This window comes from Panthera uncia, chromosome F1 (assembly GCF_023721935.1).
Source record: "Panthera uncia isolate 11264 chromosome F1, Puncia_PCG_1.0, whole genome shotgun sequence".
Taxonomy (NCBI): Eukaryota; Metazoa; Chordata; class Mammalia; order Carnivora; family Felidae; genus Panthera; species Panthera uncia.
Window position 1 is genome coordinate 61331630 of NC_064813.1, and position 25220 is coordinate 61356849.

Below are 25220 nucleotides of genomic sequence, written 5' to 3' on the forward strand. Positions count from 1 at the left end.
AAGAGGGTATAGCGTGCAAGACAGAGGCCCTGCTGTCAGGATTACAACCAACCCTGGGCGACCAGGTTCCCATGACCTTCTCAATAACCAAACCAAGAGAGTCCTGTTTTTAAAAACTCTACAAACAAGCACTGACACAGTCTCCCATGGGCACCCCAATATTTTGAGCCCCCTTTTCAGGAAGTCTGTCAGAAGTTCCCAGCTGGCAGTGGGAAGAATTCAATGACCCACCGCAGGAGGAAGTTCAAAGTCTTCTGGACCCCTACGTGCATCGCTCATTACTATGCTGTCCCACCTCCGCACATAAATCACCAGGTTTTCGACCAGGAAGATGTCCATCCATTCCAACTGTCTAAGTTAACAAAACAGGAAAACACGGTGGCCGGGAGGCGTGCCTAACACCGCACAGGGAGCGGACGGCAGAGCGGGGATAAGGACTCACCCACACCGACTCCCAGGACCCCGTGATTTTTTCTCTGCACCACGAGGGCCAAATCAAATCGCCGATACCCTCAAAGCCGCCAAAGGCCAGGGCGTCAGTGAGATCCCAACTCGTTCTAAGCTTTCCAACCAGGCTCCGAGGTGGGCGGGCAAGGAAATCAGCTTCTCCACACTGTCCCACCAGGTTTCAGCATTCCGGAGGAACACCAGCAAGACGACAACTCCGGGCCCTCCTACACAGACGCTTATTCACACGCCCGCTTGCTCCGCACGCTGCAAGGGGAGGCTGCCGCGGCTCACAGACCAGACCAGATCTTTCCACGCTGCACAAGCACACACATTTAGATCCAATACGCCGATGTACCTAGTCTGCACCTGTTGTGACGATTAGTATGGAGCATTCTCACCTTTCACCCTTCCCCCACTTCCCTCCAGCGCTAGGTTGTCACAGGAGAGGGTAGCAGGGACACAGAGGCAACCTTGTTACTCTGGAGTTCAGTGTCACCAGGAAAAAGGCTTATAATGGTGTTAAGCCACCCATTTGCTGAAAATAGCACCAACCATTTAAAGCATTATCTGGTCCCGGTTCTTGGGACGGACACACTGAAGTATTTCAACACAAAGGGACAGGACGCTTGTAACTTACCTTCAAATAGTTCAGAAAACACAGCATGCTGGGGGCCGGGGCGGCGGGGGGTGGGGGTGGGGTGGAATTGATAAAGCAAATGCAGTAAAATGTTAACAACAGGAAAATCTGGATACAGAATGTATGGGTGCTCTTCATACTAATTTTATTTTTGCAGTTTTTTCTAACTTTGAAACGATTTCCAAGGAAAATGTAAAAACCACACACCAAACTAAAAAACAGAAACAACAAAAACATCCGATGGCAGAGGTTAGGCAGGTGAAGGAAAGCAAGAAGTTTATCCAGAGAGGACAGAGGTCCCCAGAGCTGGGGGGGTGAGCAATGACACAAAAATGACACCAAAGATCAAAGTCAGGGGGCGGGGGGCTGTCAACAGATTATATCACCATCACATTTCTGCCATATGCTTCCTTCTCCCCTCCCCTACCCCCCGCCCCAGGTATCCTCAATCCAGGCCAGCCAACGAGGAATGACAAGTCAAAAGAAATCTTTACAGAACGTAATAGACGCTATCCATCTTTGAAAGGGATACCCTAGCTGGGGAGTGGAATCAGGTGACCTTGTGATGTCAACGGCACTCAGAATGTTTATCGTCTGGACAACCCAAACAGCCTCTTGGGAACAGGTGCATAATCTCCATACCCTATGGTAGTCACAACATGGAGAACTTCTCACTCCTCAGCATCTCTGGACCTCGAATCTCTTCCTCTGCCCTGAGCGCGTTTCCTGACATTATGTCCTCACATGCCACCAGCTTGCCAGGTAAACTCCGGTGCCACTAGGGCCACAAAAATGTGGTTTTTCGGAAGCTTTTAATTGAGTCCTCCACCAGATCATGTTACAGGACTACGATTTAGTGAGACAGGCAAATTACACACGGGGAGAAAATAATTTTTCAAAATGCTGCATTCACGGTAAGTAGTCCCTGCTGTTTATTCATTTCCGGCAAGGGAAGGATGGGGAAACATTTGTTCTCAAAAAATTCTTTTTCTTCTAGAATCTCAGGTGACAGTCTATGTAGGGTATGTGCCAGGTTCAGGCCTGTTTTGACAAGCTGGAGAAGACTCTCCAATCCATCAGTAGGAGCCTAAGAGGCAGGGTCACTGAGGACATCATGGGATAAACACGGACCCCTGAGGACTCACTCCTCACAGTGTGGTCTGTGGGGCATCCACGTGGGCATCACCTGGGCAGTTGTTAGAAATGCAGAATTTCAGGCCGCCCCAGGACTGCTGAGGCAGAGCCTGTGTGTTTAACAAGACCTCCGGGTGATCCCTGGAGAAGTGTGCACATTACAGCTTGAGGGGGCTGCTCTACAGAGGAGCTGGGTCTCCTCAGTATCCATATGCCGGGCAGAGGACCCTTAAAGGTTGGTTTCTCAAATGGAGCACAGATACCACTCTGAGATTTGAAGCAGGCTGGCTTATTATCAGGCGCTAGCAGCCATCCAGGGGCCACCCAAGCGCTCCCTGCCTACGGGTGAGAGAGGTTTCGTTCGGAGACACTGGCTTCTCATCATCAAAGGGACCATGTAACCTATGCGGGATATGGGGTCCATGACTAGACTCCCTCCCTTGGATCCTGGAGCGAGCCCAGAGGCTGGAATGCAGAACGAAGACAGACACACAGGCAGGCAGGCAGGCAGGCAGGCAGACGCGCACACGCACACACACACACACACACGCACGCACGCACGCACGCACACACATGCACACAGAGCGAGCTGCAGGAAGGTCAGGAGAAAGGCGGGCCAGGCAGAAAGCTGTCCATCGGTCTGCATCTCAAATTCTCCTTTGGAGAGAATCTTCCCCAGATCAACAAAAATGCCCCATTTGGAATTCCCCGGGATGCCACCCAGAACAGTTCTGCCTATCTGGGTACAAAAGAGGGCATGGTTTCTCTTTGGCTTTGCGAGGTCATAGGGTCCCAAGGTGGAGCCTCTAGGTATGTCGGGGAGGGGGGGTCACCAAGACGAGGACTTCCACGTCAGCTCACCAGAGTGTTTCTTCTGTAACCCAGACATCGCAAAGACCGCGTTACTCACGGAGGCGCCCAGCCCAGCTCAGGCCCTGTCACCCCAGTACTTCGGCAGCGCTCTCCGGCATGGGGTGCAGAACACGGTTCTCTCTCCAGGTGAGGCCTTCTCCGCCCCGGCGGGCACACGGGAGAGGCTGGAGGGGCAAGGACTGCTGGAGGGCGCCTTTTCCCCTGTGGTCTCCTGCCTCGTCCTTCCTGGAGCGGACACCCCACAGGCCTGGAGGGGCCCCACTTCTCCTCGCCTGCCTCTCACGCGGGGGTGGCACAGGGGCCTCGGCCTGCTCGGGTTGTTACGGGAAGACAGGTGTTGAGGCCGGAAAAATGGCCACAGCCATGGGTGGTGGGAAACAGACTGCAGGAAGCCAGACGTCTGGCTGTTGGCTGAGCCCCCTGCCCGTCTCCTCAGAGGACGCAGAGGAAAGCTGTCTGCAGGGAGGGAGGCACCTGACAAATGTCAAAGCTTAGTGAACGAAGGCACTCTCCACCGCCCAGAGATCAAGCTGCCACTCGTGGAGCTGCGAGCGGCAGGAAGGAATGCCTTCAACGGCTACCCCCCAGCCCCCACCCTGGGTGCCACCTGCTCTCCGAACAGCAGTTGGGGGGGGGGGGCGCCTGGGTGGCTCAGCCGGTCAAGTGCCCGACTCTTGGTTTTGGCTCAGGTCATATCTCATTGTCTTGAGTTCGAGCCCCGCATCGGGCTCCCTGCTAACAGTACAGAACCTGCTTGGGATTCTCTCCCCCCCCCCCCGCCCCCGCCCCTCACCTCTGCCTTTACCCTGCTCACTCTCAAAAATAAATACACTTCAAAAAAACAACAACAACTGCAGTCAAGGTGGGACAGAGGCCACCCGACCCCAGGCCCGGCCCTCCTGCCTGTCTGCTTCTCCCGTGGCCTCTGGCCGCTCCGGGCCTCCCGCTCACACCCACCCCTGTCTTCCTCTGCAGACTGCCTTTTGGGGGACCCCCAGACCAGGGAGCCCCGGCGGGGCTGCACTGTCTACCGGCCCTGGTTCTCCCCTTACAGCTACTTCGTCTGCACGGACCAAGAGAGCCACCTGGAGGCCTACAGCTTCCCAGAGGTGCAGCGGGACAAGGGCAGGGGGGACGGCTGCCTGCCCGAGGACCCGGCTGAGAGCATCTGCTCGTCCTCTTCCTCCCAGGAGGACGCCTGGCCCCGGGAGGCCGCCAAGAAATCCGGGCACGGCCTGGCCTCCACGGACGGCGTCACGTCCCAGGACATCCTGAAGGCCGCCAGGTGGCACCCCACCCAGCAGAACGGCTACAAGTGCGCGGCCTGCTGCCGCATGTACCCCACGCTGCACTCCCTCAAGAGCCACATCAAGGGGGGCTTCCGGGAGGGCTTCAGCTGCAAGGTGTACTACCGCAAGCTCAAGACCCTCTGGGGCAAGGAGAAGGCGCGGCCGGGGGACAGGCTCTCCTCCGGCAGCTGCCAGGCCTTTAAGTAGGCCCGAGGGATGGTGAGCGGACGCCTCGGTGAAGAGGCGACGGAGCCTGTTTCCGCCTCCGGAGAGATGTCAATAAACCGACACTGGCCACGGCCTTCTGTCACGTCTGAGGTCGCCTGGTCCGCCTGCTCTCCTTCCCAGGGGCCCCGTCCCATTTCCCTGTGGCTAACGGTGGCTTAGCAACACCAGGCCCACCTCTCCACCCCTCGCCACCCCCCTCCCGCCCCTCTCCTCCTCAAGGTTGGGAAGAGCCTCTACAGGGTGCTTTTCAAAGTGAGGTGCCCAGATCCGCAGTGTCAGCATCCCCAGGGAATTTGCTAGGAATGAAATCTCAGGCCCGTCCCAGATGCACACAATCAGAAACTCCGGGGGTAGGCCAGCCATCTGTGCTCTGACCAGCCCTCCAGGTGATTCCAGTGGAGCTCAGGTATGAGAACACTGCCCTCAGATCCTGGCCCCCTTGCTGGTCCCCCGTGGTCAGTCAGTCCCTGCCCCACCCCCCCAAGAGGGGAGAGAGTTGCCCACCCTTTCCTGTTGGCACAGGGAAGCTTCCCCGGAAAGACTTCCGCACAGTCTGAAAGCTTCTCAGGTGTTCGAGCTCCTGAGGGGTAGAACCGGGGGGACACAGGCCCCCCTGCGTACGGACAGGTCAGGGTAGAGGCTCTCCCCTTGCCCTTCCGGTGATCATGTAGGAAGTTTTCCCGAAGCCTCACCTTCTGGTTCAGGAGAGCTGTCTCTGCTTAACCCTGTCCTGCGAAAATATCATTTGTGGTTCTTTTGAGAGAGGCTGGGCTCAAATCCCATCATGTCCCACACCGTGAGAACATTCCCCACCCGCTCTCCCCCGCCCCCCTTCTCGACCAACCCAGCCAGAGTCTAAGAGTGTACTTGAACCGTGGACTCCAGGGTCCCAGCCGGTCCACTCTGGGGTGGGTGGTCTCTCTAGGCAGGCCTGACATCACTCCTGGACCCCCCAGGGGAGAGACCAAAGGAGTCCTCACTCTGACTTCCTGTTTCCTTAAAGGGAAAGGCCACCCAAGCCCTTGAAGATGCCCCTGACATGCATCACCGCGCATGTGTGTCCCCTCGACGGGGCTCTTGAGGGAGTAAGGGAGGGGCCCACACGGGGACCTTGTGGCCTTACCTTGGTCTGTGGGAGAGTCAGGAGACGAATCAGCTTTTGTCTGGCTGCACATCCTCTGCCCAACCTGCACTCCCTCCACCAGGGCACCCATATCACAGGCACAGGGGATCGAGCTCAAGGGCCATGGCACATGTTACCCGTCACCTTGGCAGGTGCTTGAGTGCAAAGACAGGTGCTCTCTGCCTTTCACGTTTAATAGCATCGTTGCCCCCCCCCCCCCCCCCACTGCCCTGCTGTCTCAAGGCGGAGGTCTGAGTAATGCTTCACCACACCGAAAACACAACCCAGCACACAACTGCACTGACCAACGGGTAACGGGTACAACCTCCCCTCCCCCAGCCGATCAGAAGGTAAGCGCTAGGGGTGCCCTGAGCCCCTGCCAGGCGCTCTGCCTTTAAAATGCAACCTCATTTACTCTTCGTTATCGCTTTACTTGGCAGGTTCTATCCCCATTTTACAGATGAGAAAACGAGGCTGCGTTCCATTCGCTCAGTCAGTAAGGGGCTAAAGGGCGTGAGGAGCTGGCAGATCGGACTCGCAGCTTTCCCGCAGAGCTGGGCCTTACAAAGTACCAGGTTCAACAAACCCTCTGCCTTCCAAAGGGCTCAGAGCTCTGGCCAACGTAACTGGTTTCCAGGACGGTGGCTTCTAGTTCTCGGACGCTCTTCCCTGGCTAGCATTGCGTCTCCCTTTCGTTTCTACCCCTGGCAGGAAAGCTGAGAGCCCACGAGCCAGGGAGGGCTCTCCCACCGAGTTGTGCCGCAGTGACATCATGATGTTTGCAGGTAGGTGTGCAGAGGGGCCAGCTTTGACTCCAGTCAGAATCCCATGCATATTTCAGACGTGTAGTCAGGGGGTCAATGAAATTTTATACTCTGGGTGATTGGAGTTATATCCGAAAACATCTATGATGTACTTTCTCAAGCACCCAACACTTGCTGATATGCCAAGGATGCCTGGAGTTTCAAAAGACCCGGGGTTGGGAGAGTCTGAAAAAACGGGCACAAGTCCAGGGTCTCTCAGCCTCAGCACTACTGACATTGGGGCTGGATGCTTCTGTTGTGGGGGTGGGGGTTGACCTGTGCATCGTAGGATATTTAGCAAACATCTCTGGCTTCTACCCACTAAACGTCAAAAGCATCCTTCCCCCAGTCGTGACAACCAAAGGTCACACGTCCCCCGGGGAAGCAAAATCATCCTCGGATCGTAACTATCATAGAACCTGATCCCGCAAGGCTGGTCTATACAAACTGTAGCCGAAGGCACCGCTTTCCTCCCCTCTTTGTTTTCTGAACACCACAACCCTTGAGAACCGTGTGTCGCAGAGCTGATGGCCGCTGGCTTGGGAAGTGGGGTGGGAGGGAGGGGAGGTCAGGCAGCAGGTGAGATAGAGGAAGCAAGAAAAGACCATGGAAAAGCTTTTAGAAATCAGAAAGGTTTATTTAGCAAAAGCCACTAGACTAGTGACAACATCCAGGGAGTAAGTGCACTTACATGAACAGAGAATCTTTTCCCAGAGAGTTGAACCAACAGAGTTAATGACACAACAGTTTTAGAAAGTAGAGGGCTCAGGGTTGGTGGGGTGAGAGGAGGCAGTCAGGCAGAGAGGAAATAAAAGGAACACGAGTCCTACACAGGAGCCATTGGGAGAAGGGAGGCTACCAAGGGGCTTCACAGAGAGCACTGATACAAGCAGGGATATAAGGAATATCACTTTCATCGCAATATACAGTCCATCCTGTGCAGAGAAATTCTTTGCTGGCTCTGCAACTGTGATAGCCCGGAAGTCGGCTGGCACCCGGGGTAGGTTGAGGCAGGCACCAGTAAGGTAGGCGCCCCTGGCGTCCACTTGTCCTCCGTGGACAGAGGAAGGATAAAAAGAGGAAGGCAGGAGTTGAGTGAGCAGAGCAAGAAGAAAGGAGGGAGAAGGAGAGGGGGCCATCGCTGGGAAATCAGGTCTGCGATGTTCTCTTTCCTGCCCAGTGGCTGGTGAATCGCCAGGGTCCCTAGATCCGTCCCGTCATCTCCACACGCCCCGTGTGCTGCTGTGGCTCAAACTGGGGAAGGCGCCGGCACGCAAACCGGTCTCCGGCAAAGGCCCCGTCTGGGGGAAGGCTGGGGCCGAGGCAGGCGGAAACCACTACGGAGCGTCCGAGGGCAAGGGTCCCAGACGGGTCCTGAGTCAGTGGTACAGAAAACTCGTCTCTCTGATTCTTTCATCTCTCCTAAATTTCCGTTCTTCTTTCGCTTCGCAAGCTTTCTGAGACCCTTCAGAGACCATTCCCCACCCATTCCTCACCCCCTCTCCTGCCACGGTCCACAAAGCCAGTCCACTGGCCCCCTGGCTTCCCCCTCAGCTCCTGCTGACACGCAGGGGAAGGCAGGGGAAGCCTCAAGAAGCCAGACCTCTCACGCTCTGGAACACTCAAAATTCCCACGCTCTGAGGGGTCGCACCCAGCGGAGGATCTGGTGAGCCGGCCAGGCTCGGCCGCACCAGACTCCGGCCGTCGCTCCTTCAGTTTGTGGCTCTTACCTTCCTGGTTCTTCCTTCCCTTGTGTATCTGGACCTACCTTCCATCCAATGGTTAATTAGAAAATACGGTAAAACAAACACAACCACCCCTCTCCAACTAAATACACGTTAGGAAAAGAACACAATTCTGCTTCGTTCAAAGACCCTGAAGATTCCCCGTCTCTTCTCTCTGACCACTTCTTACAAGCCCACACACCACGTACACACGTTCCCTCACGTGGGCACCTGTGCATACACGTACACACACGCGCAAACACACACGCACACACATGCACGCGTTATCCGCACACACCCCATCCTAATTCTGCTGATACCCTGGTGCACCAAGGGAGGCTAACATAAAGCTGCGTTTATTTCATTTGGACTTTCTAGCTAAGAGGGAATCCAGCTGCTTAAGAGAAGGGCTACACTTTCATTTACCAAAACTGTAAGGCCGAGTCAGGGCAGAAGCGCTCTGTGTTTTGGATCACCACGTCCTTACCAGCTAACCCTCAAAGAACACTGCAGGCTGGGTCTGTCGCTCGTTGTCCCGGATGAAGGCTGATTTCCCCAAACACGTGACACTAGCATGGCTCGGCTCTCGCTCTTTAGGCATCGTTAAATCTGTTCACGGGCGCTAGAGTCTAACAGTCACAGAAGGAACTTGTCCTCCGTGCCCCCATCAGCATGCAGTACCGGGTGGTAATCTCTAGACAAGGCCGAGATGGTCCAAGACAAGACAACTGCACGTGGCACTTTTTACAGGTGTGCTCGAGGCACGCACCCACAGGGATGGGTCAAGGGTGACGTGGCTGTGGTCCCTGACCTAAGTGGCAGTGATTCTGAAGAGAGGAAATAAACAGTCTCAGCTACCGGCCTGTATTTGTTTGCAGTAAAAAGGGACCACAACTGCCCAGTGGAGGGGACAGGTTGAGAGGTAAGGCTTGGAGGGGGTGGTGGCTCTGGGTCTCTGAGGCTTTCTCCGAGGTGAGGGTGCCACGAGAGGCCTCAGCTGGCAGAGCCCCCTGAGGCAGGACGCAGAGGAGGGAAGGGCGAGCTGGGCTTGCAGGATGGGGGCAGGACTTCCACAGCGAAGAATCAGACCTAAGGCATCTGTGGCAGCAAAGAGACTGCCCTCCCCGAGGGCTTTTCACAGCCCCGGCCTGACTGATGTTAAACGCTCAATGTCCCTGGAAGCAACACCTAACATCCAGCTGGAGAAGATGTCCAGATTCAACTCATCCGGAAGCTTCCCCGATGTGACACATCCCAACACGGCGCTCACACCAAAAGCTCTACCCTGTCACTTACAGCCCAGAGCATTCAGCCTCTGTTCTCTCCACGAGGGCCTGGAGAAGGAATTCGTCCCATAAGGTCTGGGGCGGGTGGTCAGGCAACGGGTATTATCCTGGACACCCAGATGCACAGTACCCCAGAAGGTACCCGATGGCTTCCCTTCACAGTGGGGCCTTGAGGTGGGGCAGGAGGGGGCTACCCGGGCATCACAGGCCAGGCCAGGCCAGGGCAGAGGAGCCTGATGAAGCAGCTGGCGCCAGCGGTCCTTCAGCAGCCCGGTGGTCCTCGCGAGGGACCCTCTCCCAAAGCCACGGGTCCTGGAAGGCCCTGCCCCCCCTCCTCCAAAGTCACAAATAGGAGAGAGGGGCCGAATGACCTGTGGGAGTCCCAGTGCTCCCCTGTGTCACCTTCCAAAGCAAAATCCTAATCCTTTCCTGAAACGGCAGGCTCTCCGGGGGGGGGGGGGGGGGGCCCGGCTGGAGCCAAAGTCTCCGGTCGCCAGGGTCCTCACCGCCCTCCGCCGCGCGGGCATCCTCGGCGGTGCGCCCAGCCCGAACCCCACCCCGGCCCCGCCCCCCGCCCCTGCGCCCCGGGCCGCCCTACACGGCGATCTCATCGTCCAGGCTGTCGCCCAGCTCCTGCCTCTGCAGGACGTTCAGCAGGCGCGGCAGCTCCTCCTGGGACCACGAGTCGCGCTCCTCGCTCTCGTCTGTGTTGGACTCGTACTCCGAGGCGATGCCCGACTCGCGGAACCGGAGGAGCTCCAGGCCGCCCAGCAGCGGGCCCGCGGGCGGCGGCAGGAAGCGGAAGCACTCCAGCTTCACCAGGCGATCGCGCCTACCTAGGGGGCTGCCGGCGGGGTGCGCCAGCTCGGCCAGGCCCGCGCCCGGGGGCGGCGAGGGCAGGTCCTCCGGCTGCGGGGTGGTGGGGTCGCAGAGCACCGGCAGGCCTCCGGAGCGGAAGGTGATCTCCAGCAAGCTGTCCTGGGAGCCCACTGGAGGGGGGGGGGGGGCACAAGAGCACAGGAGGCCGGGTCAGTGAGGCAGCCCGCCGGGCGTGGGGGGGGGCGGGGGCGGGGGGGGGCACCGGGGACACCAGCCTGCGACCCTGAAGGAGGTACCCATCGAGAGGGCCAGACTTCTGGGGCGGTGAAGTGCAGCGGGTCCCAATCCAGACCTTGGTGCTGCTTTAACAAGGGCCCCAGCCCTGCCCAGATCCCCCGATCGTGATCTCCATGGGTTGGACCTGGGAATATTCATTCTTTAAGAAGTTATGGGATAGTCTGGGGGAACCACTGGGCAAAGAGGAAAAGCATTGGTTTGGCAGTCACACCTGGCTTTGAATCTCGGGTGTGACCCACACCTTGCTGGTCCTGTAACCTTGAGCCAGCTCCTTAACCTGTTTGAGTCTGTCTCATCCATAAAATGGGCGTAACAACATCTACTACTACAAGGATTATAGGAGATCACGTGTCTGAAACTCTAGCATCGTTTCTGGCACAAAAGAGGACCAGGGCATCTACACTGGCCCTCAGCCTACACACATCTGGAGAATGCTTACAGGCCACGGATAAACAAAAGGAAGGCCCGGAGATGTGTGCTGCCTTCTAGTACCTCCCAGTCCAGCCTGGAGGCGGCCGGGCTTCTCAGGCCGGGTGCCGGGCAACTCTGTCACTCACCAGCAACGCTATCTGGCCGGTTCTTTCCTGCCCTATCCGCTAAGTAGACGACGGCTACCAGCCTGCTCTATGCTACAGAGGTGCGAAATGTATAGTGCAGGGTGCGTGAGGTCCTCCCCAGAGCTCCCAGACAGCAGGACATGATAGGTGCTCAGTAGATTTCAACGGAAATACACTGAAACGGGCTGCCTTAGGACGAGCGTCCAAGCCCTTTTTGAGGAGGGGGAGCCTGGATGAATTCGTGGCAGTGACTCCTGGGGACATTCAAGGTCAAGTCTGGATGCTGGACGAGACGGGGCCCAGACCCTCGCTAGCCCTGCCGTTTTGCAATTCCACAAAGCGTGTGGACAGGACAGACAGAGCCGCCTTATGTTTCCTGCTGGAACGCCGGGGCGAGTCAGGGGTCTAACAAAACACCACCAAGAGCTTCAGAGAAAAGCACGTGGGTTTTCCAGAGCCTCCATGGAGGGCGGGGAGGCTGGGCGGGGCCCTCACTTACTCGCACTCTGTCCCGATAGCTTCAGCTCCAGCTCCTGTACCTGCTTGACCAGCAGGGAGATGTGCTGGAGCATGTCCTTGTTCTGCAGCAGGAGCTGGTGCACTCGGGCCTGGGCCTCCAGCCGCGCGGCGGCCTCGGCAGCCAGCTGGTCCTTCAGCAAGTGAACCTGCAGACGGGAGGGAGAGAAGAGGCAGAGAGGACAGGACAGAGAGGAGAGAGAGAGATGAATGCAAACGAGAGTCACCGGGGGAACGGCTGGGACCAGAGACACCTGCCATGTTCCATTCGCGAGGAAGAAGCCCTTCCGGGGACACGTGGGCACCTGGGCTCGTCATTCGGAGCAGCAGCCCAAAGAAGCCGGGTCCCCGGCCCCGTGCGCCTCTTTGCACCTCCCGAGGGAGGGCTGTGGCTTGTCACTCAGATACCACTCAGGGCCCGGCAGCAAGCACAAGAGGAAGGGAAATGCCGAGCCCCAGCCCCTGCGCCCCATCAGGTTTGACAACTAACATGTGACCGCCATGTGGACGGAGGTGCCTTTCGCTCATCGTGTCCTTTAAGAAAGGAAAACGGAAACTCAAACGCTGAGCCAGTAGCTAAGAACGGTGTCACAGCAAACCCCTCCTCGGGCTTTCCTCTCCCCTTCCTCGTGCCCACACGTGCTGGGAAACCAGAAGTCCTACAGAGTCCCCTCATTAGTGAGGCGGTCGTGATAAAGTCTGTTCTTTCCCATCTGTGGGTACTGGCCTCTTTCCCTGACCATCCAGCCCCTTTTCATTTGTCACAGCACCTTGGACTGTGCCTTATACCTGGTAGGGGTCACACGCCTGCTGACTGATTCACAGCCAGGCCTCCTCCCACAAGCCCAGAAGGGTGGAGGTGAACGGTTTACAGAGCCGCCCACTGTGGGAGAGAGAGGACCCTCATCCACTGTCCTCATACACGGTAGAGCAGCTGGTGAGGGCACATACAGTGTGCTCGGGGCCCCGGAGGGTCTGTTCTCGGTGCGTAACCGGGTATGGGGAGAAAACCCAGGGGAACAGGTGGAGTGATCGTAACAGGAGCCCAGCTTGAGGAAACTGAGTCACAAGCCAACAACAACGTTCACCCATTTGATTCCTGTACCAAGTGGTGGATAAAGGGGCCTTCGCGGAGGGTTTTCAGAAGGTCCCTGAAGAAACGGAGCTCACGAATTTTGGCCCACACCAAGGCCGCTTGTGGGAAAGAGGGTTTTCCTGGACCAGGAAATACGATGTGGATAAAGTGGAGACACTGAGGCAGGCTGACTGGGGGGAGTCAGGTGGGGGCAGGAGAGGGGTCGGAAGAGCCAGCCGACTCTTGCTCAGACAGTAACGGTTTGCTCCAAAGGGTTGCACATTTTGTCGGAGAGCAAAGGACCGTATCGGCTCCGTGGTCCGTCCAACCGGACCCAGCGACCTGCCGAGCCCAGCGTCTGCCCCTTCCAGCCGCTGACGCTTGGAGACTCCCACTCTTGGATTCAGCAGCTGCTTCCTTCCTGGCAGATTTGAGGACCTGACCTTGCAGTCGGTTATGTGGGAGCCACTAATGAGATTAGTTGCCACTTTCCATTAGTGGCTCCCGAGGCTGGGCCTGTCTTGCCCCAGGGGGCGGATGTGTAAGGAGTCTAAAGTAAATCTGTCCTCCATAAGGTGCTGCTGAGGACGGACGTGACGGTTTGGTTTAGAAATCAGCCTCATCTGCTGCCTCATGGAAACTAAGGAAGGATCTAGAGAGCAAGGAGAACAGGGAAAGAAGTGGCAATAATATTTGAAGCGGAGTATCAGGTGGTGGGGTGGCTGTTAAGCCTTTATTTTCTTTGGAAACTGAGACATGGAGGTATTTCCCCTGAGAGTCCCCCAAATCTTGCTGATTCTCAGAAACAGAACAACTGCTGTGGGAAGGCTCCAGAAGTGCCTCCTGAGAAAGGGCCAAGCTTAACCTCCCATCTGTGAGTAAGGTAACGTACGCCAATCAAGAGTATCGTTGAAAGGCATCTACGGTGCAGGTGGGTTAATTATCCCATTTTCTATTTCCTTTGGAGTGAAACAAACATGAGGCAGAAATGTGGGATAAAGTCAATGCATATGAACAGAAAAAGCAGAGAAGTCTAGATGCTGCTAATCGGCATCTACAGCGGGCTCCCTGCACACACACCAGGGACTCGGGGACTCGCATCCCAGGACAATGGGCCACTTGGGAGCACTGGACCGGGAGCTGGAATGCTCCAGTCTGGCGGTTACACCCTATGCAATTGTAGCGAATTCACTTCCACCTGGACCTCACTTCCTCCAACTCTCACCCGAGGGGGCCGCCAGAGGCTCAGGCAATCCAGGATCCCACATCCTGGTGAACATGGCAGTCAGCGCTGGGGGCCATGTGTCAAAGGCCCACTGAAGAAAATGCCTAGATTCCCATTCTGACATCACAGAATGAGGACTGGGGACACAAGAGGAGTCCCCTCCTGCAGAAGCGAGGTCGGGGAGGGGAGGGGGGGGATGTTGGAAGCTTCTTTTTGCAGGTAATCCAGTTCCCCTGGTGGAGTGCCATCACTACATAAAAGGCCCTTGAATCTAATGCTTCCCTCAGGCAGTAAGCGCCAGGAGAAACGCTCCTGAGTCTGAGTGCTCCTCGAACAGATTAAGTAAGAATTTTAGCTTTGCAAATGCAGAGTCAGAACATTTCCAGTGTTTTCAAACCCCAGGAATGCAAAAGCACACACCGCTCCCTAAAGCCAGCGCCAACAGGCCCTTCTGCAGCCATCAGAAGTGACATCAGGCAGAAGGATCACTTTGTCCGCGGCAGTCCGTGCCACGGCAGAGCCCAAACCAGGCCAGGCTGCGACGAAACAGCCTGGACTCCTTTTAAATCTGAGGCCACTTAATAGTCCCTGTGTTTTGCACATACAGGTCTGGCCTCGAGGCACTGAAACGGGGCAGCACGATTTTCAGCCTGGGCTCTGGGCAGTCCGCTCTAGCTGTGTGTGCTCGCTTCCTCCACCGTGAACGTGAACGGGGAGCAGACACCGCCCCCTCCCGCCTCCCAGATGGGACAGTTCTTTGTATCCGGCATGCTTTTCTTTCTGAGAATTCAACACCTTTCGCAAAAGCAGGCCGTATTAATTTCTGAAAAGGTATGGGTCAGCCCCTCCTTTCCAGAACCACAGGGTCTTTGGCAAACGACTATCCCACTTCACAGACGAAGCCCGTGGGAAGGTCACGGCTGGGGTGCGGTGTCCCGCTCCGCGTTCCCGCCACGGCGCCCCACGTGGGAGTTGAGCCCTGCACCCTCCAGTTCGGACGCCCTCCCTCAGCCCACCCAGCGACACCAGACCACTGCCCACTCGCTCTCCAGCCTACTTGCCTGGACTCCAGCTCCTCCGTGAGAAGTGGGGGCAGGGCCAGGCTGAAGTTAGGGAGCAGGCACATGGAAATGGCGTGGAGAGAACCACAGCAATTTGCCCCCCCCCCCCCCCCCCCCACCCACCGGACGCACCAGCGGAGGCAGGTGACGCTGTCTCAGCATGCATAAGGCAGGGACTGGGCAGTGCACCCGGGGTGCTGGGGACCGGCAGAAGCCACGACGACAAAAGCTCAGTCTAGGGCCTAGAGGTGGGGTGTGGAGGGTTTTCTGTGCGGCTCCTGCATCGACAGCGTACACGATCGCGAAGCAGAAGTAACCAATCACGGGTTTCAGAATAAGCACCAGGGGCAGCGGGTAGAGGAGAAATCTTTAAATAGCGACAGTGCACTCACAAGCTAGGCCAGGAGCTGGCAAAGTGTGGAGGACTCCCGCCTACTTAACTACTGCCAGTCAGCCGAGGTGCCCAGGCCGATTCTGGAGCTCTAGGGGCCCAGCTCATGGCCATGCAAGGTGCCAGCGATGTCCCAGCTCTGGTTTGGGGCTTGGCTATGCTCTCATTCACACCCTTGAACTTCTGGCCCAACTGAAAGAAGAGGAAGCTAGTGCAGCCAGGCAAGCCTCATGCTGGGTGGGGAAAGCGGTCAGAGGGGCTTATTCACACACTGAAGTCTAAGCTAGAAACGCTTAAGAGCTGGTTGAACAACTCCTTTGCCCCTGTACCTCTAAGGCCAGGGCAGGCTCCCCTAGAGAGGCTCTGAACCAATTAGGGAGAGGCTGGGAGAGATCTTAAGGTCTTAGAACAAATCAGAACACTGTTAAGGAGATCCAAGCCCGGTCCCAGGACAACAGCAGAACGGAGTAGCCTGTGAAGAGTACATGGGGAGGGGGACATGCATACAGGATGCCACAAGGGACCCCAAGAGTGAACCTGTTTGCAAGGAACTCTGCCTGGACCCTTAGCTCAACCCAGAAGTCACATAGGAGGACTTGGATGCTTCCAGAGAGAAAGAAACTGTGTTCCTACCTGAAGTGCTGAGGTCATGGTATTCTTGCCCCCTGGAATTATGGGGATTGTGGCAGGTTTTTTTTTTTTTTTTAATGTTTATTTATTTGGAGAGAGAGAAAGAGAGTGAGAGCAGGGTAGAGGCGGAGAGGGAGAGGGAGAATCCTAAGCAGGCTCCATGCTGTCAGCACAGAGCCTGAGGCAGGGTTTGAACTCACGAACTGTTAAGATCACGACCTGAGCTGAAATCGAGAGTCAGACGCTTAACCGACTGAACTACCCAGGCACCCCCTTTTTTTCTTTAATTTTTTTTTAACGTTGGTCTGCCCTATTTTAAGTGCATGAAAGATGTCAAGAAGGCCTATTGATCCACTTCTATCTCCTATACAATAGTTTTCACCCAAAGACATGGAAACTAATACAAAGCCCATTCTCTCTGGAATGGGAGAAAGAGGAACGTGCAGAAGAACTTGTAACAGAAGGAGGGTTTAGGGCCCAGTCGGCTGGAGGACACAGAATCTGAAAGCCTCTTCTGCGTTCCCGGGCAGCAGAGGAGGAGAGATGTATGTCCAAGAAGCTATCTCTGACCTCAAGTTCCCCGTCCGGCTGAAGACGCCGCAAGTCTCCGGCCCTACCCGTCACCTCGCCAGGACCCATGCCCGACGCTGGCCAATCAGCCACGTCACTGCGGGAACCAAGGGTCAGGCAGGACACCGCCAGCCACAGTCCACAGACTGTGAGTCAGAGCCCGTGGGAGTGGCATGAAGTACACCCAAGCACCACACTCTTCCCTTCCCTGAGATCCACTGTCTTCTAGGAGAGAGACCATTAAAACAGGGCAGTGCTGCCCCACTGAGGCAGATGCCTGATTCCCTACCGGAAAACCACTTTGAGGGTTTCATGCTGCTTGTGGCAAAGCCACGATCAGTTACAGGTCTTGTGGCTTTTCAGACTGAAGGCTTCCCCAGACCGACACAACAATCTTCTTGTTGTGTAGGTTGTACGTTTGTGTCTAGGTTCCCTTTAGCGTTCAGCAGTGACTTCAAATTCAAATGACTCGCTGGTAATATCTATCATGAATATGCATCAAGCCCTTTCTTAGATAAATAATAATTACTCGGCAATTGATATGCTGCAAGAGAAAAGTATTATGGGTTGGAGAATGGATTTGTATTCAAGGGGAAACTTCCGGAAATGATGTGAGTCGTGGAATGGCCCTGTGCTGGAGCACTGAGGCTTTGTGATCCTGTCACAACGGGGAGGAGGGGACGCTAGGGACTGCCACACCGCCATTAAGGAGAGGAGATGAATTCTGTTATTTGACAAAGAGTAATGATTCCCCGCCCCCCCCCCACCCCTCCCAAGTATAAGAAGCCATTAATGACATGCCTTCTTTTTCTTGCTGTTCTGGAAACACCTGCAAATGCTCCTACCATTAGCACACATCCTTTTGTTCCACCGTCAGAATTTTTTAAAGGCTCCAATCACCTAGGAGCCATGGCACACTGATTCTACTCTCTCCAACCTGGCTGCAAAAGTCCTCCGAGAGGCTACGTCTCAGGACGTCTCAGGACCCGTCCTTGTGAGACTGTGTTAAGAGAACTAAGTCTTTTCCAGAACTAAGTCGTCGCAGATCCCGCTCTGGTTAGGCGGCCGGTGCTTTCTAAAGGTGTGCATATGGGAGAGCACAGCTCTGACTGGGCCACCCCTCCACCCCATGGGTCGTGAGAAGATTAAGCAGGAGAAACAACAGGGATCAGGGAGTGCTCCCCAGAGAAGTGTGCTCCCTGCCGTTCTAGAACGCAGAAAGCCTCAGAGGTCAGCCTAGTCACACAGATCGAGAATGCCAGTGCGTGGAGCTGCCTGGCCAGATCGCACACCACTCCCCTGCTCGGGAGGCCCCACCCTCCTCATTGCCCTTATCCACGACCCCCTCCCCACCCCACCCAAGAGCCTGACCCATCCCTCAGTCTCAGAATTCAGCCTATGAATGGTATGAGCCTATGAAGGTCAGACTCACAAGTCCCAAAGCAGATGTGGATTAGGATCCCCTCCAGATGTGGATTAGAATCCCCTCTGCGGAAAGCAAGCAGAAGGAATCCCTGCCGGAAGCAGCAAGGGAAACCAGCTTGGTCCTCCTCTGCAAGGCCATGGCCTGACAAGCCTTTGGGGCTCAAACAGCACTTCGCTCCTGAGATCGAAGCCAATTCTCACGTAGCTCACATACAGCACCTAACATCCTGTAAGTTAGATCCCATTGGGACGAATTCCAAGGCCAGTACAAGATCAAATCCTGCCGGGAAGAACCAGAGCACTGACGGAGGTGTGGGGATTTGAATGGACAAGCCAGTTAGGATGCCAGTAGGGGGCGGGGTGGGAGTCTTTGCAAGGGTGTTTGGTGCAAATTCGTCCTTGAAGCTCTTTCAAGACTGGTTGCACAAGGTCACAGCTGTCCTGACTCCAAAGGCGTCCCTTCCCACCCGAACGCCAGGAAAATGAGGCAGGAAGGGGAGGGGGGCTCTGTGTGCACCTCCTTCCTTGGTGAGCTCAGGTCCTTATCCAACAACGTCCAGCCAAGCCAGCCAAGCCCAGGTCAGAGCGGGGGGGGGGAGGGGGGGAGGGGGGGTACGCGGGAAACCAGAACGTTCCCTCCTAGCCCAACCGCATCCCCCTCGCCCCCCTTCCCCAACAAGCAACGACCCGACAGCGTGAGCGATCCCTTACGGCTCCCTAGGCTGTACACCTGCCCCTCGCCCCCCGCCAGGGAAGGCGCGTCAAGCCCATGAGAGTGGAGCCTGAGGGGGAGGGAGGAGGCGGAGGAGGACCTGGGCCACAGCCACTTGCGTCTGCTGCTGCTGCTGCTGGAGGAGCTGCTGGAGGAGCTGCATCTGGTGGTGGGAGGACAGAGGCGTCCCCGGGCCCAGGCCTGGGGGCTGCGAGGGGCAGGAGGGGAGGAGCATCCTGGGCGAGGCTGCCAGCACGGGCTCCTGGGGGTGGGGGGAAGCCTGGAGAGAGAAGAGAGCACAGGGCAGTGACCGCTCTTACACAGACGGCACGGGCACTGGTGGAGGGGGATGCGGCGTCCCCAGCAGCCGTGCGGACGGGGCCCCGGGAGGAGGTGGTGTGGCGGCCGGGGCCACCTGCCAGGACACCCTGCCTGGACCCTCAGTGGCTGACCCCCTGCGATGGAGGCAGACGGTGGGCACCTGCCTCTCGCACCATATCCAGCGATAGCACACCCGGACTTTGGGGCGCCCGTCTCTGGCCACCCACCACCCCACTATGGGACCCGGAAGGGGGCAGTTCCACCTTCTCTCCGATGGGTCCTCGGGGTTCCCTCCTCCAGGGCTGCCCCCGGGGCCCCGAGGCTTGAGGGAGGCTAGTCCAGCAGGGTGTGCCTCGCGGGGAGGGGCAGGCTGAACGGCGTCCTCGTGCCCTCCCTCCTGTCTCCCTCTGGGCAGGTGGGAACTGTCACGAAGATGGCTTATGGGATCCATAAATCAACTAACTGCAGGGAGAGCCATTTCGTTTCCGGGAGGTCTGCTGCTGGTCCCTCTGCAGACGTGCAGGAGAAAGGCACCCAGTGACAGACGGCTCTTGCCGCTTGCGGGGAACAAATGTCACCAAGAAAGCATCAGGTGATGACTTGGGACCATCCCACCCTCCAGACCAGACAGGTTTCTCCCTCCTCCTGATGAGCTGCCCCACAGCCTGCACCGGAAAAGGCCGACACACGGCAGGAAGGAGAGGCGGCCGTGACACGGGGAATCTAGGGGGAGCCCCCTCTCTTCGCATTGTCCCTCCGGGTTTTCTGCTGTGTCTTCGGGTTGGAATGTGCTCTCAAGTTATCACTTTCTCAGTCTGGATTCTTTTGTAAAAAAATTCTTTTTCTAAGTTTGAGAGACAGAGCAGAGGAGGGGCAGAGAGAGAGGGAGAGAGAGACTCTCTCCCCTGATGTGGGGCTCGAACTCATGAACCACGAGATCATGACCTGAGCCGAAACCAAGAGTCGGCCAGTCAACCGACTGAGCCACCCGGACGCCCCTCTCGGTCTGGATTCTATCGGGACCCTCTCGGGAGCCCTGCCATCTCAGCTGTAGGACGTGACGTTGGAGTTGATGATGCCTCGGGTGGTCTCGCAGTTTCCGGCCCCCAAAGGGCGCGCTGCCAGCCTCTGTGGCATCAGCAGGAGGCAGCACCAAAGTGCACAGTCGCTGGCCGCAGGCAGAGGGAGCCTGGACGAACTCCGCTCCAGCAGCTAAGCCCCAAGGGATCGGTCCTGGTGCTCGAGGCTTAGCTCTGCACGGGTATCAGGCTGCCATGAGGAGCCACTGAGGGCAGGACTTCCAGGGAGAAGGGGACTCAGGACAGAGGGGACCCTGGAGGGTGGCGCACGTCAAGGGTAACTCCGTGGTGTCCTGACACACAGCAGGGTCGAGCGCCGGCCCACCGGGCCCATCTGCAGGAGCCGGGCCCCCGCAGAGGAGACGGAAGCTGCTCTGCTTGGTCGTGTGCACCGCACTCGGAAGCTAACCCAGCGGGTACAGGAGGGGACTCTGACGGTGGCCGAGGCCGCAGCACGTTTTGCTCCAGGAGGCAGCGTGCGTGCGGACGGTGTGACGGGTCACGCCCTGCCTACCTTGGGGTCTGCGTGGGAACCTCCTTCCTTCCCTACGGCGTCAAGGTCGGTCACACCTCGGCTGAATTCCAGGACATCGTTCCCCTGGAGCGGGGTCTCTACTGCGTCGATGTCCGTCTCCTCTGCGGTGGCCGTGGAGGCCCTCTCGGCTCCAGTGAGCTGGCGGCCTGCGGGGATGACAGAGAGGGAGGGAAGGGAAGGGCAGCACCGAGGCCAGGGTCCTCCCCTTCCCGGCACTTCACCTTCAGGTCTCTCATGCCTAGAGAGGCCACCGGCTCCCTGACGTCTCCACCCACCCTTCACGCCCAATTCTCCCTCTTGGCTGAGAAAACAGCTGGTTTTCACGATCGCTGACTGTGGCTGATGGGCGGAGGTCAGTACAGTAACTGATCTGTAAGCACCGGGAGGGGAAGCTGGGGTGGACGGAACGCCGTGCCTGTGAGCACATCGGGTAAGGCAAGATCTAGAGGGTGGACCCACAGCTAACGATCTTCCTCAGGTCCTAACAGACAAGAGGGGGATCTGGTATTTGCCACTTTCCTGGGACCCAGAAGCTGAAAGGACAAGAAATGATATTTAAAAACAAAACAAAACAAAACAAAAAACAAAACCTTCTAGCAAACTGGGAGACAGGAGATTGGGCTGTGTGGATTCCCACCTGCGCAAGGGTGAGAGGACTGGACCTGGAAGCGGAGAGAAGTGCCACTTTCCGAATTGCTTATTTAAACCACGTCTACTCGATGCAGTGAATTGTAACTAAAAGCCGCAGGACATATGCTGGTTTCATTTGTTCAATGAGCATTCATTAAGCACCTGTATGTGACAGAAATCTACGGGCATAAGAATAAATAAGCCAAAGCTGTGACTTCCAGGCTTCCCCAGCCTGACGGAGGAGACAGACACACAGCACGGATGCAGCAGGGGCCGTGTCCCCTCCGATCCGGGGTGCAGGGCAACAGAGGACGGACAGCTAACTCAGGCAGGGGTTAGAGCAGCCTGTCCAGAGGGCGCAACACCACCTGGAGAAGTGCCAGCTAAGGCAGGTGAGGAAGCAGGCGCGGGATGGGGAGGCAGGGGCAAAGATACAGGCGATATTCACTGCAAATGGCTCTGTAGGGAGGGACCCAAACAGGAAGACTGCGGATCCCATCTCGAAGGACTGGAAGCAGGTGAGCAATACGAAAGGATTTCGTTCTTTCAAGTTTCACCCTAGAGATGATGTGGAGGACGGATCTAGAAGGGACAAGATGAAAAGCAATACCCCGGGTGAGAAACGGGAGGGCTTATGCTAGCCGTAGCAGACAAGAGGGGAACAGATGTCAAAGATTTTCAGGGGGGGCAGAAATCACAGGATGTGGGGACAAACTGGTGGCAGAGAGAGAGAGAGTGGGAGGTGGGAGGAAGGAGGGAAGGAGAGAGGAATATGCAAGGACGTTTTGAAATTTCTGATTTAGGTGATCCGGTAGGGGCTGGCGTCCTATAGGGAAAATTCAGGAGGAGCGGGGCTGTGGGTAAGAGGATGCATTGAGTTTTAAACCCGCTGGAATCACAAGGTCTGTGACAGCCAAGTGGAGATACCCCTCAGCTATTGGGTACGTAAGTGGAGAGTTCAGGAGAACGGCCTGGCCTGGAAATAAACATCAGTTGAAACCAGTGAAGTCAGAAAAGGGCGCCGGGAACCAGAAGCACAAAGGATGTTGGAAAGCAAGTCGCAGATAAAGAAAGGTTGTGTGTGCGTGTATACAGGGTGGTGCCCCCCAGGGAAGGCGAGTGCTCCGTTCCCCGTGATGAACCCTGCACAGAGAGGCTGGTTCAGTTTGCTAGCTGGGGGCCCTTCAGTGACCTTGACCGGGGTCTCCGGAAAGGCCAGCAGGCAAGGCAACCAACTGGAGGTTGAAGGAGTAACAGCGAGGGTGGGGGACTAGGAAGAAGACACGAGAGTGCAGATAAGTCTGGCAAAGAGCTGAGCTCTGAAGGGAAGGAAAGGAAAGAGATAAGGCTGGGGGGGTGGGGGCAGTGATGCAGGGGCAAGGCTGGGGGGAGCGATGCAGGGGCTAGGCTGGCGGGGGGAAGTGATACAGGGGCAAGGAAGACTGGATTTGGTTTTGTTATGGAGAAAGGCTTGATCTTGTCTGTCTGCGGTGGGGAGGAAGTCAACATAGCAAAAGACTCAGGTGACCCCCCAGGAGGGGCAGAAGTGGTGGCTTGGGCTCAGGAAGAGGCAGGTGAAGGGTAATCCTGGACCGGGGGACACTGGCCACAAGGCACAAGCTGGGGACAAGCAGCCTGGCGGAGCCGGGTGACCCCAGAAGTGTAACTCTGGAAGGCGGTTTCGGGGGCTAAATGGATAGGTGCTGCTGAATCAATGCAGAACTTTTCACATGTCAATTATACCATAATAAAACGGTTTAAAAAAAGAACAAGGGGTTATCAGCTCAGGCACAAAGTGCTGGAAATGCCCACTTTTTTTCTTTTTTCTTTTTGGCCTCAAAACTGCAATAGTAATAGCTTAAAATCAAATAGCACTTACTAGGGCACCTGGGTGGCTCAGTTGGCTATGTGCTTGGCTCTTGGTTTCGGCTCAGATCGTGATCTCACGGGAGATCGAGCCCTGTGCAGGGCTCCAAGCTACCACTGCAGAGCCTGCTTGAGATTTTCTCCCTTTCTCTCTCTCTCCCTGCCTCTCCCTCCCTCTCTCTCAAAATAAATGAACATTTAAAAAAAATAGTACTTAGTACATTCCAGATACAATTTAAGGATTTTACCTGTATAAATCATTTGTCCTTACAACCGTCCTAAGAGGCAGACAGTGACAGATAAACTGAGGCACCGAGCTGGAAAGGCTGCAGCTGGGGCTCAAAGCCTGCCAGTCTGGCTCCAGGCCTGGTGCTTAAAACCAGTGCCACCCTGCTTCCCAACTGGCCGGCTGCTTCCACCTGCAAAGCCCCCCACCCTGCTTCCCTGCATTTACATGCTCTCAGATGATCTCGTTTATCTGTCACGTGCTTGCACCACCTCCCCCCCCCCCCCCCCCAACTTTGAAAGCGAGCTCCTCGCCATCAGGGACCCTTTTTTTTTGTTCACAGCCTACCCAGAATCAAGCCTGGCACATCAGGGGAACTAGATAAACATCTGTTGAAGGAAGGAGGAAACTAAAACCAAGGAGAAACAAAGGATCAGGCAGTGGTTGCCAGGGACGGAGGGGTAGGTGAGGTGGGAGAGCAGAAGGGTGAGGTGAGCAGCGTGCTCGGGGGTCCTGATGGAGCAGGAGGCCCAGGAGATGCAGGTGTAACAGGTATCCCAGCCCGTTGCTCGCTATCTAGATGACGAGTGTTCTTTTTAAGAAGCTCTATTCCTCCTAAGGGTTCCAAGCCCTTCCCTGCACTGGATTGCTGCCGTGGGAGGACGACGCCTCCAAGGGAACGGGAGCTCTCCCAGGAAACCCTCTGCAGGAGTCAAAGAAACCGCACCAGGCAGAGGCGGGCAAGCGGAACAGGAGCAGCGGCCCCACCTGGCTCTGAGCCCCGGGGACCCGGCCTACAGCAGCTGCTGCCAAAAGATACACAAGATACATCTCCCCGAGGGTCGGGAACAGTGGAAAGAATGAGGGAGGCAAGAAAGGCAGGCAGGGAGGGCATGGGAGAGGCGAGGTGGCTCCAGTGGAAAGATAAACTGTGCATTAAATGACAAGTCCCTCACATGGGAGACTCCTATCAACAAAACAAAAATGCACACAAACAGCTACCGATCAAGAGTTCTAGTCCGGTGCTGCAAGGTGCTTCGTTAACAGAGACAAATCCTAACGCGGTAGATAAATGCTTCCGGGGGAAGCACTTATGGAAAGAAGAAACGTGTATCCTAGTGGTTTGTAGGCCGTAAGCAAGCAAGCAAGCGGGGGCCGTAAAAAGGAAGTGACTATGGGGCTGGGCGGTAAGCAGCTTTCCTTGAGGAAGAAATGTTTCCCATCCCAGATCTGTGCCATCCCACACACTAATATTACTCAAAGGAGGCTCAGCTGCATGCTGCAAACACTGTGATCAGAGGGCGCCCTGATTAATCCTTTAACTCAGACCTATGGGACTTGAGAGGTCCCCTGGCTACTTCCCACACTACAGAGATGGGCTGGGTCATGCATTTCAGAGTCTGAGCTGCAAATCAGCTAATAAGTAATATGCACTTAGAGTTCAGTACAGTTTACCCTTGAACAACGTGGGGATTAGGGGCTCAGACCACCCCATGCAGTCAAAGATCCATCCATGTGTAACTCTGGCCTCCCCAAACACTTAATGGCCTACTGTTAATAGCCTTATCAGTAACAGTCAATTAATACGTGTTTTGTATGATACAGGTAATACACTATGTCCTTTTTTTTTAAGTTTATTTACTTATTTTAAGAAAGAGAGAGCATGTGCATGTGCATCTGTGTTTCCGCCTCTCTCTACCCCTCCCCTGCTCATGCCCTGCGTCTGTCTCTCAATAA

General features: G+C 56.3%; 2 protein-coding genes across 4 annotated transcripts in view; one reads left to right on the top strand and one right to left on the bottom strand.

Annotated features, from left to right (window-relative positions):
* LOC125925954 (carboxyl-terminal PDZ ligand of neuronal nitric oxide synthase protein-like) overlaps positions 1–25220 on the bottom strand; it is a 284630-nt gene that overhangs the window by 7441 nt on the left and 251969 nt on the right. For both annotated transcript variants that reach the window (XM_049635266.1, XM_049635265.1), the window contains exons 7-10: positions 20741–20907; positions 18927–19106; positions 11721–11886; positions 10385–10537 (exon numbers count right to left, since the gene is read on the bottom strand). In XM_049635266.1, the coding sequence (XP_049491223.1) occupies positions 10385–10537; positions 11721–11886; positions 18927–19106; positions 20741–20907 (666 nt within the window). The remainder of the gene's footprint in view (positions 1–10384; positions 10538–11720; positions 11887–18926; positions 19107–20740; positions 20908–25220) is intronic.
* Positions 1680–4701, top strand: SPATA46 (spermatogenesis associated 46). 2 transcript variants are annotated; one of them, XM_049635281.1, is made up of 4 exons: positions 1680–1849; positions 3107–3220; positions 4070–4203; positions 4285–4701. In XM_049635281.1, the coding sequence occupies exons 1-4, from the start codon at positions 1747–1749 to the stop codon at positions 4588–4590; spliced, it is 657 nt and encodes a 218-aa protein (XP_049491238.1). In that variant the 5' UTR covers positions 1680–1746; the 3' UTR covers positions 4591–4701. The 2 variants fall into 2 exon arrangements, with proteins under 2 accessions (XP_049491238.1, XP_049491237.1); XM_049635280.1 differs by having other exon boundaries at positions 4070–4701.